Raw genomic sequence first — 17,363 nt, forward strand, 5'->3', positions numbered from 1 at the left:
TGCTGAAAAGTTTTCTGCTTATTTCATTTCACTGTAGACACTTTTTTGGTTTATTCATTTGTCAGTGGAAATACCCTATTATACATTCCATGTAAACAAGAAATTCACTGAGTCAAGCACCTGAACTAATGAAGTCTGTTTTCTTATGGATTTGTGTGATATGGTTGATTGACCCGTAAACTAAAATATACAAAGATTTCCTCATACCTCACAGTGCATTCTTAGTAAGTGATTAGGAAGTCATGGAGGAATAGATAATGACTGGCAGGTTTTTCCTTCTGATGTCATCAAAAACCATGAAATTTAAATATAACATCTGTTTATTAGTTATCGAATGGCAGGAAGGAATGGGGAACCCCGTTACAGCTGGAGGTGTTGATCCTTCCTCCTTTGATGGTCAGTAAGCTACTGGATTAGCATTATTAAATATGTAGTTGTTCTACTCGACTGCAACCCAACACTCTGTTGTTACCTGTTACTGTTTTGCTATAACATATATATTACACCTTCTGAGTGGCAATAGCTTGACAGAACAACAGAATATTGGCCAATGTTCAACTTGTAAAAGGTCCAGCCCTACAATAATGCCATATAACATGCCCTAAAATAACTGATTGCATGCGTTAGCACATCGAAAGGAAAGGTTGAACACTTTATCTTAGATTGCAAAAAAATAACAAAGGACTATAGGAGTGTCCTGCTTTATTTATACCTTCATTGCCCCTTATACTGGTTTGTTCAGACTGGAAGAGCAGAGGCCATTGTTGAAGACTGTCCCCCAAGGTGTCCTTATCAATAGGATCTAACAATGGCTCTAGCGGACCTCCGATGTTGATAGGACGCTCCCATTCAGGCGCATTCAGGTTTAGCTCTGCAGAACCAGTATGACAGATATTACTATAGACAGAGCCTAGTATGTGCTCACTCGGAAGGAGAAACGCTACTTTTACGCTGTAAAGAACAGCGTGAGAGCTGATATATAGCATATACTGTATGTATATGCTAAATATACAGTATATATATATATATATATATATATTGTTATCACCTTCTATAAGTATGGATAAGAAAACAAAAGTCAATACTTTATTTATATTTTTAACTTAGCTCCATAAGAATTGATTGACCGCCTGCCCTGTGCCATTCACATAAATTCAGGGACTTTATTCAGGAGTCATGTTCGTTCTATTGAATAAGCAATTTGGGAGGGTGAATTAACTGCCGTTGCTAGAAAGTCCCTGAAGAAATATTAAAATTGCTGGCAGACCAAATCAATACTCACTGAACACCCAGTATGAGTGGCCTTGGATCGTGTCTATAATGGATATGTGCAGAATCCTATGCCAAAGAAAGGGTGAATCCTTTGCACTCGCATAGCTGTGCTTCGCTGTCCGTCAATTTTAATAACAACTGATCTTGTATGGAAAAAAAAGTGATTGTATTTCTTTTTCTACAAGTCCTCCTCTCTTTCCTTTGATTATTCTGAAACCAAGCGTATAGAACAGTTCAGATCAAACACGTCAACAGATGTTTATAGAGTCCCTGCCCTATTACTAGCAGTTCAATGTCTGTCACATAATGACTACCTCTAAATAATAATGGAAAGTGAAGGCAGAGCTTACTAAAATCGCTAGTTTTGTCAATATGAATTGTTCGGTGAGAATCACTAAGTGCTGATGTCAGTTGTCACACCGTAAGGTAATGGCATGCTCAAGTCAATAGCTGGTATGGGCCAGGTCAGGCTGAGCGGTTCAGTCAATCATAATCCAGTTGAACTGTACATCAGAAGATGTCAGCACTTTACAAATGATAACTACTTGCAATAACACTGTTTATTTCCATAGATCTCTTACTGCCGTGAGTCCGCAAATGTAATAATTGAGGTACTGTAATAGTAGGTGCCTCATAACCAAATTCACCCAGTCTGTGATTAGCCGAAAAATAAGCCAATGCAAAGATGTAAGGATAAAATGCTTTACAAATAACTAATATCACTACGGCTGGGTTTCTTTTTCTCTCTGCCATCAGGATCCGTTTTCTTGTTCCTCAACCGATCACAACTAATGTCAAAATGGCATTAGTTGTCCTGGCTTTTTCAACGGTTTCTGCAAAAATCGGTGAGTTGGATCTTAAAACACAACATGCAGTATTTTCCGATCTGCTAATTTGAAGGATCTAGTCCAACAACCAATAAGCCGAAAGAATGTAAGCAATCCCATGGGATCAGTTCTTGCTTCAGCTTTCCTACAGGCACACAGGGAAAAAACAAAAGGCCAGAAAATGGGAATAAGGCTTCTCAAACCTCTTCTAATTGGTCCCATTACGTTAATACATCAGAAAATATGGCAGACAGACCATACACCATATTTACTGACATAGTAAACTAATTTTACCTTGAATAATTGGCCTTTACTAAGGCATTACAATAATGTTGAATTAACAGTATGCAGAATTTGCCTACGCAAGTTCAGTTTTAACACTCACATCTCCAATCATTCAGGTAACAGAGGACATCAGGTGAAAGCTCGACAGACATGGCACTCCTAGTCCTGTTTAAACATTAGACATGAGTTGGAGATTCATGAAAAGTATGTAATTTCTCAGTGCCAAAGCTTGTGTGCCATTGAGCAATTATAAGAGAAGGTGCTCTGAATATTTGGTCAATGAGTGTTCACTGTACCCCAAACACCTGCTTCAAATGAACAACCAGTGCCAAGAAAATAATATAGAACAAAGTTGACACTGGCACAAGTTAACTGTAATTGGACGCCACTTCACATAGGCTAAAAAATGTTTACACCCATAAATAAATTGTCTAATTTGGAACCAAAGTTGAGTTTCCAAAAGCCACTCTATAGATTACATTTCACATAATTTCCCCCCCTTTCCAATTTTAGATGTAATTTTATAGAGCATGGGAGCTCTTCTTTCATGGCATGGATTCTCCATGGTTTCCAATAGAGTTTCCAACCTGGACCTAGTCTTAAATTACATGAAATACCAGTCAAAATGGACCCTTTCTACCGCTCCATATACTCAACTTTCAAATTAGACTTTTATAGCAAAATATTGTAAAAATAACACGGATTTAGCTTTATACTCTTCTTTATACTCTTACGTGTACGCACCATGTTTATTTCAGTAGCTTTAGTCTGTTTGCGGCTATATGCTTGATCATTACTGTTAACATTTCATAGGTTACTATTTAATTAATTTGTGCACTGAATGTTCCATTTTTCATTATGCCTGTGTGACATTTAACATTTTCTATGTCTTTGATATAAATAATGACACAGGTGTGGCAATGCGGCTTGTCTGCTGGTATAAAGGAAAGTAATATCTTGTTTCTTAAATCTCTGTTTCACTTTTTGCATGTAAGTTGCATTTAATATGGCTGAACCTTTGTTTGTTGACTCCATACAAAGGCTGGATTTCCGTATATCTGGGCCATCCTAAACAGTATTTGTGGACCTCATCTGATCACAACTGATGTCAAAATGGCATCAGTTGTCATGCCGCTAATTCACTAATTTCTACTGCACATTTATGAGCAGGATTAAAAAATTGTAAGTAGAGATTTTTGATTCAGCTCTTTGAAGACCCCAACTGGGAAAGAACGGATGCACCAGATGAATGTGAACGATCCCACAGCAAATTATAAGATCCATTCTTGCATCAGTTTCCCATTGGCGTTCACTTACACACAGAAGGGGAAAAATCTGGATCCACAGATAGACCTGGAAACCCGTTCCAACAATCCTATTGTATGAATAGGGAGGATTACACTTAAAGATCACTTTTGGATCACACACATAATAATTGTCGGGCAGCTATAGACTGTATCTTTGACACATATTTTTGCACCCAATAGTGGTCTAACTTGCTGTTTATTGATCCAACCACTATAACAAATGAATTGGAATTGGTCAGGAGAACTCCTTGATTTGTAGCGAGAATTGGTCTGTCATGTCAACTTTTTCCTTGGCTGATCATCATGATAATTTCATGACACAGAAAGTTTGAAAATTCCATAATTTTGCACTTGGTAGCTACACAGTAGCTAAGCACCTCTTAGTCTCTCTTCACAACTCATCGGGGGTCTATGTTGGCAAATGTTCCAAATTAGTTATCCGATTGGGCTAATAGGACACATGCTCATAGATTGCCCAAACAGTTGGCTCCTATATGTTGGTATATCTTTTTTTAACCTCATTCAATGGTATAATCAAGCGTATTTTTTAATATAAAGAGATACATTTTCTACAGTGTACGCCAATGGGTGTATGGCATGTAGTGCATACTTTAGAGCCATACGTTTCAAACATGGGATATAAGAAGAGCCTAAGTCCAGAAAGTCCACGGTAGTATTAATGGCTATTTGCTATACTAAAAAGTATATTTGAGATGGGCATGATTAATCTATAACCTAATAATACAACCAACTATGAAAGACTAACCTGTGCTAGAGTTCTTTGCTTCTGGATAGAAAGCTTTCTTTATTAATAAAATCCTCTACTTATAATATGTAACAATAGATTTAGAAATGGCTGAACATGGCATGGTGAGACACTCGGATCTTTCTTTTTTGCTGCCAGTGTTGATCTATGTTTGCCATGTATTTAAGCAAATCTTAAATTATAAAGCAATAGTAAAAACAATGTGTTATATGAACAAGTGCTTCCATTTTATAGCAGCCATAACATTCTCCGTGCAGTGGGACTGCGCGCATAAAATAAAGACCGCCACACTGCCCGTTACATCCTGCTTTTTTTTTCCACCTAGCGCATTTGCTTCTGTAATGGCCTTTATCAATACTCCTGGGAGAGCGCTGAATGTTCCGATGCATAAAATATAAGGTTTTTTGGAAAATGGATTTGTTTTGACTAATTTGCCACTGTGGCCAGATCAAGGGGCGCTGCCAATGCTATATTATTATTATTACCAGCGTTATTATATTCATTTGTTTATTCATAATCTAGTGGCATGGGTGTATCTGGATGTGTTAGCAGTCATTTAGCCCATTCTCTTCATAATTGGAGCGGGTACCTTTTTTATTTTTTTTTTTCGCAGAATGTCTAGGCAGCTAGCATTATTGGTCAAAAATCCATAAGCACATTGCTGACCCTATGTTTCCTTACTGTGCAAGTACTTTCTGCTGAAAAGGCACTACACAGTTGTATTATATGCAAACAGCATTTTGCCACAGTGAAATTAACCTGGCGCCCATTTCCATATTTTAGTGGTGTAACGCATGGGTGGGTGCTTTAGAAAGATAAAAAGCTGAGAGTCTGCCGGAATATCTCTCTCCGCTCTGCATATAGGGCCACGGTCTATTTTACAATATACATACACCTCTGTGCCTTTTTACGGTTCATTGCGCTATGTCAATTTAATATCATATTGGCAAGAAAATCCTTTTTGAGGTCATTATGCGGACAGCGGCAGCCTCTCGAATCTGTTTAAGACAAATAGAGGATATGTTCATTCGGCAGTGCTAGTTTTCAGTTTAAGCCTAGCCCCATAAAAAATGTAAGTATTGTCATTATTATAATTATCCAATTTCATATTGTTATTATTATTACTGATACACAGTGTTAGCAGGAAAATAAGGTTTGTAATTTGCTGTAATGTCTATTTCATCGAGGTTTTGTTCGATGGCCTGTTTGAAAGCTAACCTTATTCACTTAACAACAATCAGCGCGGCCATACTTGGAGGATATTGCTTTGTAATGTAGCCGCGCAGTTTTCGATGCTTTTATATATTTATTTCCGCAAACATTTGGACATGCAATGGGGATATGACCTTGCAGTAAAGAACAATGCCCTAGGAAAGCCAAAGGGGGTGGGGGGGCGAAAAATCACTCTGGTTTTAAATAATTGCAGGCTGTTAAACAGAGAATCCTAGCATATCATACCAGTAATGGAAATAAATCCCATTGTATTTGCATTTTAATTTTCCACATAAACAATAGGCCTATAGTAACGCTGGGTTTCTAGAAGCAAAAAAAAATCACCGGGCTGAATTTAATTAGAAATGAAAAGTTTATAGGTGCCTCTTTAATACGATTAATGCACAGTTAACATTTATCACATACATATGCTGGATCCTGCTCAAATTGCCCTTTCTTAAGCAGCCACAGTGCATGAAATGAATTTTTCTTCACTTTTTGTGTGTGAACGTGCGTGTGCGTGTGTGTGCTTGTCTCTTGTGAGGCAGCCCGCTCTCTAAACATCTCATTAAAATGTTATGCTGATGCCAGTGTAACGGAAGAATGACCCCTAGTTACAGTGCAAAGTTCATTAATGCTCGGCACAGATGGGTGGGATTTGCACCTGACTCCTTGCTCTCCACCCAGTCTATACCAACAGTGCTAGTAGAGAGAGAAAAACAGGGTTGTGATTTTTCTTCTATGTACCATAGACTTTTAGATGTCATCTACACCATGTGGACAATTTATACTTCTGGAAATGCCATCTGCATTGGGTGCAAGCAGGACGTCACTACCCATTCTTTATTGGGCCACCATGCAATACTAAAAGTAGAGTTTAATCCATTAGAATGAATACATTGGAAGGTAGAACATGTCTGCCATATCACTTCACATGATGCACTTTTCATATGTGTCTCATTACCTATAATTATGTATTTCATTATAATACTAATTTGTTTTCCGCACAGTATTTACATCTCTGCGCTACTACTCATTGATCAGGTTGACATAGTACTCATGCGGTAACAGCAGATCAAAGAATAAGCCCTTCAGGGCCTGACTTAGGGTAGAAGCCAGCATAGCGATATTCATTTTGAGGAACGTTTCTAAAATTTTGAAAACTCAGGTGGATCAGCATTGGCTTGATACAATGTCGGTCTGATACACATTGAGCTTTAAAGGAATCAGGTATGGCCAGGGACATGAATACTCAACCACACGCAGGAGCGACATTGTAAAAAGTCAACAAAAGTTTGATGAAATTCTTTAATTCTGTATAAACATTAATGATGTTGTGTTAGGCGTAAGGCGCTGACTAGATCAATGGAGGATTATTTCTTGATGGACCGTAAGTCTCTTTGGGAGATTTCTACTATATTAAGTGCTACTTGTACATGTAACCTATGTCTATTAGTATTGGTCTAATGATGAAAACAGCTACTTTTCTATATTACAGCAAAAACAAAGCATGTCCAACCAGCTATCCATACTCTACCCAGGACGTATTATATGTTGGATATGTATTCAGTGGAATTTATGTTTCCCATTGAGGGATTTCCATATTGAACTATTTTGCTGTGTCTTTCTCAGTGACAGTGGATCTGATTACAATGTTATTGATTGGTTTTTGCACAGACAGGAGGTTTTGTGCTCGTTCCTGATCTAAATCTACCTCTCTATGGGCCAATTGTTGCAAATATGGGATAGGGTTGCATTCTAGACCACCCTTGATGAACCATGCTGCATTGAATGGACATTAATAAATGGACTTGGGTTGTGTGGTGGGAAGGGGACTGAGAGGTTTCCTTGTACATTTATGGATTTATAGCCCTTCATATCAGAAGTCATTATCCTATTGAGTTTTGTCTTATTCAGTCACCGATTTTCTCAGTGCTTGGATATATCCTTGATTTCTCATCTATTTTTTGTATATCTTTGACCTATACATGAGCCTAAAGGTACATAACATTACATAATAGACTTGCAGATTTCAATAATCCAAAACCAATTTTTTTTGCAGACCAATTTCAAAAAACAAAGGCGTACATTAATTTTTACGTATCTTAACACATGAAACAATCACTTCTGTGGAACAGAGAACTGTGGCATCTCACATTATATGAAATACATTGGAGGTCTAAATATCCACTTAGGAAGATAGCACATTGTTTAGAAAGGGAATATTTAGGCAATGATTTACTAGGGATGTAAGGTCAGTAGATTTCTTTTCGAATGTATTCCGTACACTTATTTGGCATTGGGCATATGCCTCTTTGCCCAAAGATGGATTATCCACTCGCTTGGCAAAACGTAAATGAGGTTATCCAATTGAGGCACTTGCTACTACATAAAGTATATGTAGGTATGAATCATGGCGGATTTTTATATGTAAGTATAAGTAATCATAAAGCAACGAATCACAGATGGCTTCAAGAGTAAAATAGTAATCATTGCCTCTTGGAGGTAGCATCCCACAGTTCATTACTTGTCTCGAAAAGTCCATTCACAACAAAGTTATCTTGGAAATATGATATAACTAACATAGGAACCAGAAAAAATTGCTTACATTTAATAGCCGCCAAGATGAGCATTGTTCAAATAGACTGGTATTAGGCTAACAGTAAATCCAACAGTTGCATAAAAAAATGGAAGACAAATCAACGGCTGTTCGTAACTGCAATGACTTGGAGAATAATTCTTTTTTTTTCAAGAAAAATCCTAAAAATCGGCGTAGAAAGCCGAAATGTATTCTTTATCATTAAATGAAAATGGCCAAATAAAAAATTATGCTCTATAAAGATACACTGATAAAAATATATTTTTATTATTATTATTATTATTATTATTATTATTATTATTAATCGAGCTCTATATTACAGTATATTGGTTTTCACAAAAATTGGAGCCAAAAACTTAACTATCAACTAAATTGCCTTAACAACGCAAAAAAAAACTTCACAACTTGAAATGAAATATATTTAAACTGCAACATAATAAAAAGATATATCTCATAAAAATGTGAACTAATCCTTATATAACACTGAATTGTATCGGCCAGATTTACTATTAATAACCGAACAACTTAGAATAAAAGAAATAGGTAAAATTATAAATATATATATATAAAATACGCTAAAAATAAACCGAAAAGGATGAGGAAGGTTTATAACATCCTGAATTATACAATTAGCATACTATGAAACATTACAAATACAAAAGCGCTAAGAATTTGAAGAAATCTATTTTTCCCAACAAGCAGAATGCAGTAATTAGTCTATGTGACTGTGATGCATTTACCGTGATATATATCTCCAAGCTTCAATGTGCTAAAAATTACCTTTTTGATCATCAAATAACTACGTAACAACAAAAGCCAAAATACTTGTAGATTCAGAAAAGTTTTAGCAATTCAAAAGTTTAAAATCAATTTTATGAATGAATCGTCTCGGTGCATGAAGTCAGCCTCAAAATGAAAATGCAATCATTTCAATTTTCAAAACATCTTGAAAGTTACAATATATAATTAAATGATGAGAAAATGTCATGTAATGTCACAAATATGTTTGTTTTTTTTAAATTTACTCATATAACAATATTAAACCCTAATTTAAAACATGGATCTGAAAATTCTGCATAGAATTGTTTACCTTTTATATCTATGGCAATACCCTCAGAGATACATTTTAAGATTTGTGATCGGTATGGCAATTATTATTCCTCATTCTGTAAATTACCCAGTTTTCTTTGTATCTAGAAGGACACATTTTCTACCAATGAAAAGTCTTACAATCTAGACTAAGAGGCTGTCTCACAATGTCATATAATTCCTACCATACTTGTTCTGAAGGCATATGTACCAGAACTAATTGCCTTATTTGGATCATGTCCCAATATATAGTCTTTGGTTTTACATAGGTCTGCGTATACTTCACCAGCTCAACTCAAAGGAGTTGAGTTGCCAAGGAGTCAAATGACAAATTCCGCCCTGCTACCTATGTAAATAGGCATTTTATAACAGGGAATCAGTAAACTATCAGAAAGATCCTGTATGAGAACTTGATTTCATTCTTGTGTTTGAAGCTATATTTCATTGTAGGCCCCATTTACTTGAAATTATTAGCGTTCATCGCCCTAAACTAACTATCAAGTTACCCAACTACATGTTTAATCGTTGAAAAGGAAAAGGCGGCCATTCCAATTCATCCCATAGACAACCTGCTCTGGGGCAATACGCATATTACACAAGACATAAAACACAGTCTACTAATGCCAAGATATTAGAGAAAAGTCTGAGAGGCTTACATCACGCATTCATTGTACCGTCTAGTATAGCCATATATTAAGAGGACTCTAGCGCTTAGACTGTTTAAATGGCGTAGGCCAAAGGCGGATCAACAAAAGATTAAGAAACCTAATTAAATGGTAGACGAAACTACAGAAAGTTGTGTATTAATCATTACAATGCTGAAATACTCCGAGACTTTAACATTGGTCGACTGGATCATTGGCATAAATATGTGAAGCCATCTTCACAATGCTGAAATATTCCAAGACTTTAGCATTGGTCAACTGGATCATTGGCATAAATATGTGAACCCATCTCCATCCAAGCAATGAGAATATACTGTGGTTTACAACAATGTGATGTATATTTTCTATCCATCAACTGCACAATTGAGTGCGCCTCCCTGATCCGATAACATTAGCAAGCTATTTTATTTTCATTTTTTTATTTTTATTTTTTTTTTACTATACCAAACTGGGATAAGCTCGAAAAAAAAATGACTGGGGGAAGTTTATTGTAAGGTGTATAATTAGTCTATCAGTATTATGTTACCCTGCTCATATCTTAATAACCATTTTAATACAGATGACACACACAGGAATAATTTCCTCAAGTAGCCCAGCAGTATATTACAATGCATGTGTGTCTCAGGGAGTCTTTTTGAGCCAAGGTACATTCCAGCAGTTAATTTTACCTGCTGCTTGCGAGATGACTTGGGATAATTCCATGTCATTTGTGAAATATTAAAAACATTTACGTAGGATGCCAGAGCAATTGGAACAGATAATATCTAAATTGTATTTTCTGCTGTTTCGGCATGGCATTCACAATTATAGCTGTACCCTTTCCTTAGTTATGCTTTTTGAATATATAATAGCAAATAGCAACGCCCCAGATCTTATGAAAGGAGAGCAAAACAATGACATTTATGTGCTGGACTTATGGTTTGGGGCAGGAATACACATTAGCGGCTGCTGTGACTATATATTATTATATATACATATATATATACTGCTCAAATAAATAAAGAGAACACTAAAATACTACATCCTATGTTATAGTGTTCCCTTTATTTTTTTGAGTGGTATATATTTATTGTACTTAATCAAACCTGTAACTCTGACATATAGAGAGAAAGAAATTTAGAAACAGAGAGAGAAAGAAAGAAAGAAAGAAAGAAAGAAAGAAAGAAAGAAAGAAAGAAAGAAAGAAAGAAAATAAAAAAGAAAGAAACAGAGAGTGAGAGAAAGAAATCAAGAAAGAAAGAAACAGAGAGATATAGAAAGAAAGAACAGAGAAAGAAAGAAAGAAAGAAAGAAAGAAAGAAAGAAAGAAAGAAAGAAAGAAAGAAAGAAAGAAAGAAACAGAGAGATATAGAAAGAACAGACAGAGAAAGAAAGAAACAAACAGAAAGAAAGAAAGAAAGAAAGAAAGAAAGAAAGAAAGAAAGAAAGAAAGAAACAGAGAGATATAGAAAGAAAGAAAGAACACAAAGAGAAAGAAAGAAAGAAAAAGAAAGAAAGAAAGAAAGAAAGAAACAGAGAACGAAAGAAAGATATCTACTGTATCTATTTATATAGAAAAAATCAATTGGATGCAGCACTGCAGTGGAGAGAAGTGAAAAAAGTGGACTTTAATCACACAGATACATGATGTGTTTCAGCTCCTCATTTGAAGCCTTTCTCAAGTACTGTATATATATATATATATATATATATATATATGCTTGAGAACAGCTTCAAATGAGGAGCTGAAACACATCATGTATCTGTGTGATTAAAGTCCACTTTTAATTCAATTAAACTCTGATATTTAATTTACTATATTTCATATATATTTATCCTATCATTCCTAGATGTAGATTTGCAGATCTTACTTTCTTACGTCTAGAATTAATTCCATACATATTTATGAATAAATGAAAGCTCCATTTAGGTACATGTCATTTTTTCATGCAGTGTTCTCCTGCTCCATTGGAAGCAGACCCATCGATGACACAGTGATGCTGACTACAGGATGACTGTGGTGTGTGGACAGGAGTGATCCTCTAATAGCAGTCATTACAGCCAGCCCTGTATGTTTAGTTGGGGTCACCTGCTGACTCCCCTGAGATCCTGCTCCCATTTTACCCTTTTTTAGTCTGTTTGGTGAAGATAAATAAACCTTGGTGTTTTAATGATTCAGTAGCTGAGACTCTGGTGATTGTCTGTAAATTTGGGAGCTGTTAAATCCTTAATTACTGAGAACACTAAACATTAGATGGAAGACACTCATAAACAAAGGGAAGGCAGCAAAAGTGACACTTTCCACTGGATGCGAGGAGAACACTGCAATCATGGACCCAGCAGAGGAGTCAACTCCAATGTGCAAAATAAACAGCAAACCTTCCAATCCACATAGAGCAATGCAGAGAGAAGAGGGGAGAGGCGAGGGAGGAATGGCCAGGGTTACACAGAGGGGGACAATGGTCCGGCTGTTGTACCTGTTAATGGAGGAGACGCTGGGCACAGTGTCATTGTCACAGATGCCTTCTGCCAGCAGCCTGTCCCGGATCTCCCAGGCAAACATGGTCGGGTTTTGCCTCTTGTATTCTGCTATTTTATCTACTACTTTCGGTGTTGCTACTTTAGGCTTCGATCCACCAATCACTCCTGGTTTGATGCTGCCGGTCTCATAATACCTGCACAGAGCAAGGAGTTTTAGTAGCACGCCTATATAATAATGTATTAATATTACATATAATAATAATTTCTTAAATAAATACATATATATATACTTTTTTTTTATAAATTAATATTGAATGGATTTGTAGTATTTTTTTGCAGCACCCATGCCCATGTCGTCTTAGGTGTCAGATGGAACCTCGTGGTCCCTTCGCTCCTAAATTGAACGACTTTTGTGCAAGATCGAATCGTCCTGATCTCAATCCAGCAGTGATGATGATTCCATGATACTAATGGGAAAACAGCGCTTAGCATGAGAGGATTGGAGCTAATTTAAAAATCAATGCATAATTGCTATTAAAGCCTTGTAATGTCATTGAAATAAGCAGTGTGGCAAATAAGACGACAGGGATGGAAAATGATAGAAAATCAGCAATGATTGGGGAGCAGTAGACTATTAATGGAGGCGGCAGACATTAGCTCCCTTATTCTGCAGGACAATGGTAAGCAGATATGTGTAGATGTGTATAATATATTTGTCTGGTTCTTCCCATCATTCTGTATAGCATGTATTCATTCAATGATTATTATTTATTTCCATCCTGCCATTGAATGAAGCAAGAAGGAGCCTTACCTGCCCAGGATCTTGCTGACACAGCCATGACTGACCCTCAGCTGCCTAGAGATGTCACAAGGTCTCACTCCTTGGTGGGCCAGCTCCACTATCCTTTGCCTCACCACATCAGGTAAAGGTCTGCCATTCACAAATACCCCCCCGAGCTGGTTCACACCCCCATGCCCTGCTGGGGAAGATGGAAGACGAAAAAGAGAAAGGAGACACAAAGAGAGAAGAAATGGGAAAACCATTAGATAGACACTAATATATCAGACCTTCCCTAGATGCTTCTGTATGGACAGCGATTTTTATTTTTTTTTTTACTTTACAATGGCATCAGCAGCAAGGCTGTAACTGTATATAGGGTATATATGCTACACAGGAGCATTATAGGGCAATGCTTATTGTGTGATGATGATGATGGGGTCACTGATGTGTTATAGGTAACATTTCACAGATGAGCTGCATTACTACAGTGTAAGGAGATCCAGTGCCAACACGTGCTCCCAGGGGAGCCCACTGCAGGCCACTCATACAGGGGGCTGCCTACCCCATGTGGACCACCATTATAGCCACAGAAATACAGCAACACGTGACCCATCACCAATAATAGGGCCAGGCATGTGCCCTGCTCCTTACATGTAATTACACCATTGCTTTCTAAGTAAGCACCCTGTTATCAAAGCTATTCAGAGTCATGGCTAAATAGAAAGACTACACATATAAATAGTCCACACATCACTATCTATTACTATAAATATATATGTGTGTGTGTGAGTGAATGTTTATATATATACACACACATATGTGTCAGTGTGTAGATATATATATATGCATACAATAAATAAATAATATATATGTGTCTGTGTATGTGTGTGTATGTATGTATATATATGCATAAAACACACAATCACACATATATATATATACACTCAAACCCATAAAAATATATAATTGCACATAAAAATAAACATAAAAATACACATATATATGTATACATACATACACAGATTCATATATATAAACATATATATATATATATATACACACGCAAAAACACACACATATAGATACACATAAACACAAACACACACATATATGTGTATATATAAACACACTCATATATACATATATATTTGTATGTATACACACTTACAGATAACTCATAAACACATACACACATACATATATATATAATATACAGTGTATATAAATATATATATATATATATATATATATATATATGTGTGTTTATATATTCCATTCTTGATTAACACAAAAAAAATACGGAAACTGAAATATATGTACCGATTGTGGGAATAAAAACTGGGGAAAACTTTGCATCTGTCTATGTGAATATCTAGCACTGATCATCCACCTATCTAGCCATCCTTCCATCTCTGGCACAGTTTCTCTCCCGTGCAGCTGACAGTGACTTATTGACTGTGAACTTGAGGAAACTCTCATTGCCCTTCCATCGATCCAGTGCACAAATCCTGTTCTCCCCAAAGATGTGCCACCCCTGCTGCCATAGCCTGTGTGTGATGATCGTGCTGTGCTCTTTACATGCTCATCATCTCCATGTAGCCTCTACACATAAGCTATACAGTTACCAGCAGTCATTTTCTCAGCACCTCTGTGATAAATTATTCACTGCACCTCTGATAACTCCTATTACATATTATTAAAAGGCAACAGATGCAAAAAGATTGCACATTAATAATTTACTGATTGGGCACAATAACTGCTTGTTGGGGCATATGGAATGTCGGGTAATACATATGAGAGGATGTGTGTGTTTGTATAAAACCGTAAAACTGTGTGTATATATAAATGTATATGTGTGTGTGTGTGTGTGTGTGTGAATATATATATATATATATATATATATATATATATGTAGTTTCTGATACATCGTCATTCTGTTTTACCCCAATCATTTGATAATTTGTGTTGTTTTAGTCCTCTCTCTATTTGGATTCATAAGAGCACACAAGTGTTTTTTTCGATTTATTGAAAATAATTAAATATCACAATTATTTTTATAGCCTGGTAAATGTCGGCAATTATTCTAGTTTTAGGTTGATTTTATCAATCTCTGCATTAAATCGCCCTAACTTTTGTTTTCCTATGTATATATATATATATATGTGTGTGCGTGTGTGTGTGCGTGTGTGTGTGTACATATACTGCTTAAAAAAAATAAAGGGAACACTAAACAATACAATGTATTGTTTAGCGTTCCCTTTATTTTTTTGAGCAATCTATATATGTCGTGAATCATTTCGGTAATGTACCCCTTTAGTTCTCATTAATACTATTTATATTAATTTTTATTTTTTTTTCTCAATATATTTAATATAAATATTTTCTCTTTTCTTTTCTCAAAAGCCTATGTAACTACTACCAGTAAGAAATATAAACAAGCAGGACATACTTAATGTATTCACGTGTTATGTGATCGCTTTAATCTAATGGCTTATTACTGGTAAACTGATTTCTTTCTTTTTGCTAAGCTATGAAATGACGATGTTGCTGATATTAATCAAGTGTATTCTGGAAATGATATAATTTTTTTTGCAATAACCTTCTATAGCAATGGAGCATTCTTTTGAGAAATAAATAAGTGTTCCATTCTTCTACATTGTACGGTATTGTAGCAGTGATTGCAGCTTTCAGGGTGAGAGGGAGCAGGGTGGGTGTCCGTGGGTGCAGGGATGCAGGAGTGGACATAGGTGCTCAAAAAGCCGACGACATTGGGTGGGATAGGAGGTCATCAATAAATGGAGCAGTGGGCATGGCTGAACCGCGGCTTGCCGGGCATGGAGCTGGAGCAGTGGGCATGGCTGAACCACGGCTTGCCGGGCATGGAGCTGGAGCAGTGGGCATGGCTGAACCGCGGCTTGCCGGGCATGGAGCTGGAGCAGTGGGCATGGCTGAACAGCGGCTTCCGGGCATGGAGCTGGAGCAGTGGGCATGGCTGAACCGCGGCTTGCCGGGCATGGAGCTGGAGCAGTGGGCATGGCTGAACCGCGGCTTGCCGGGCATGGAGCTGGAGCAGTGGGCATGGCTGAACCGCGGCTTGCCGGGCATGGAGCTGGATCAGTGGGCATGGCGGGTGCGTGGAGTGGAGAGTGGGCATAGCTGGTCATGGTCACCAACCTGCTGAGCATGTGATGAGTCTGTGAGGGCTGTACACAGGGGGCAATGACATTAGCAGGAGCGGGGCTCCAGTACTCACGGTGCATGGCCGAGAAGGGGTCTGCCTTGCAATGCATATCCATGGGGAGGCAAATGAAAGGCAGGTATTCGGCTGTAGTCGCCGTTTCGCCTCTGGACTGAACTTCAAGACTTGAAAAAAAATATTCTGCCCTCGTTTAAAGCTCAGGCTTCTTCCCCTTTCCCCCCTTGTGGAGAGCTGGGAGCAGTAACCAAGGCGAGTGTCAGCTCTTGGGACAAGCAGGATGGAGATGCTCTGGAGGTGGACACTGAAGTCCTTCAGATTTCCTGGGGAGAGGAGCCAGTCTGTGGCCAGCAGACGCTTCTTCTCATGGCTGCTGCTGCTGAAGCCTGGGTGAGCTGAGGACCAGGAGATCAGCGAATGGTGAGAGGTGGCCTCAGGAAGAGTTCTGCTGTCCTCCAGGTCTTTGGTTTGGAGTTGTCTGACTTCAAAGCAAAGTTAACAGAGAAGGAAACAATCCAGGGGTGTGCAGAAAATGAGGGGGCAGAGCAAGGTCTTTACTAAGATGAAGCTGAAGTTGTCACTTTAAGGTGGGATGTGTGTGCTAGGAGGTTTGGCTGGAGAATGGAGCCTCCTCTCCCTGTGTGTGTCTCTCTAAAAGCTGCCCCCCTCCCTCCCTACACACACACTCACTGCCCTCCCCCTGGAGCTGGGAGATGGATGACTTGTCAGACAAAGGGAATAGATTCCACCACTCGGTGATTCGCCAATGCAAAAAAAGCTGGAGCCCTAGTAAGGAGGACCCTGGCATCACCCTGCCACTTCAGAGGAGCCAAGGAGGGGGCAGCAGGCACAGGAGGATGGCCCTGCAAGTGCACCATGCATGAGCATGGAGAGAGGGACCAGC

The 17,363-nt window shown here is 37.7% G+C and overlaps 1 protein-coding gene across 7 annotated transcripts in view; it reads right to left on the bottom strand.

The window, feature by feature from the left end:
- The window catches only part of PAX2 (paired box 2), an 81,423-nt gene extending 64,358 nt beyond the window's left edge, over window positions 1-17,065 (bottom strand). For all 7 annotated transcript variants that reach the window (XM_073585768.1, XM_073585769.1, XM_073585766.1 and 4 more), the window contains exons 1-3: window positions 16,517-17,065; window positions 13,294-13,462; window positions 12,479-12,676 (exon numbers count right to left, since the gene is read on the bottom strand). In XM_073585768.1, the coding sequence (XP_073441869.1) occupies window positions 12,479-12,676; window positions 13,294-13,462; window positions 16,517-16,559 (410 nt within the window). In that variant the 5' untranslated portion in view covers window positions 16,560-17,065. The remainder of the gene's footprint in view (window positions 1-12,478; window positions 12,677-13,293; window positions 13,463-16,516) is intronic.
- Between the last annotated feature and the right edge of the window lie 298 nt (window positions 17,066-17,363).

Source organism: Dendrobates tinctorius, unplaced genomic scaffold (genome assembly GCF_039654945.1).
Source record: "Dendrobates tinctorius isolate UK_male_01 unplaced genomic scaffold, ASM3965494v1 ptg000089l, whole genome shotgun sequence".
NCBI lineage: Eukaryota > Metazoa > Chordata > Amphibia > Anura > Dendrobatidae > Dendrobates > Dendrobates tinctorius.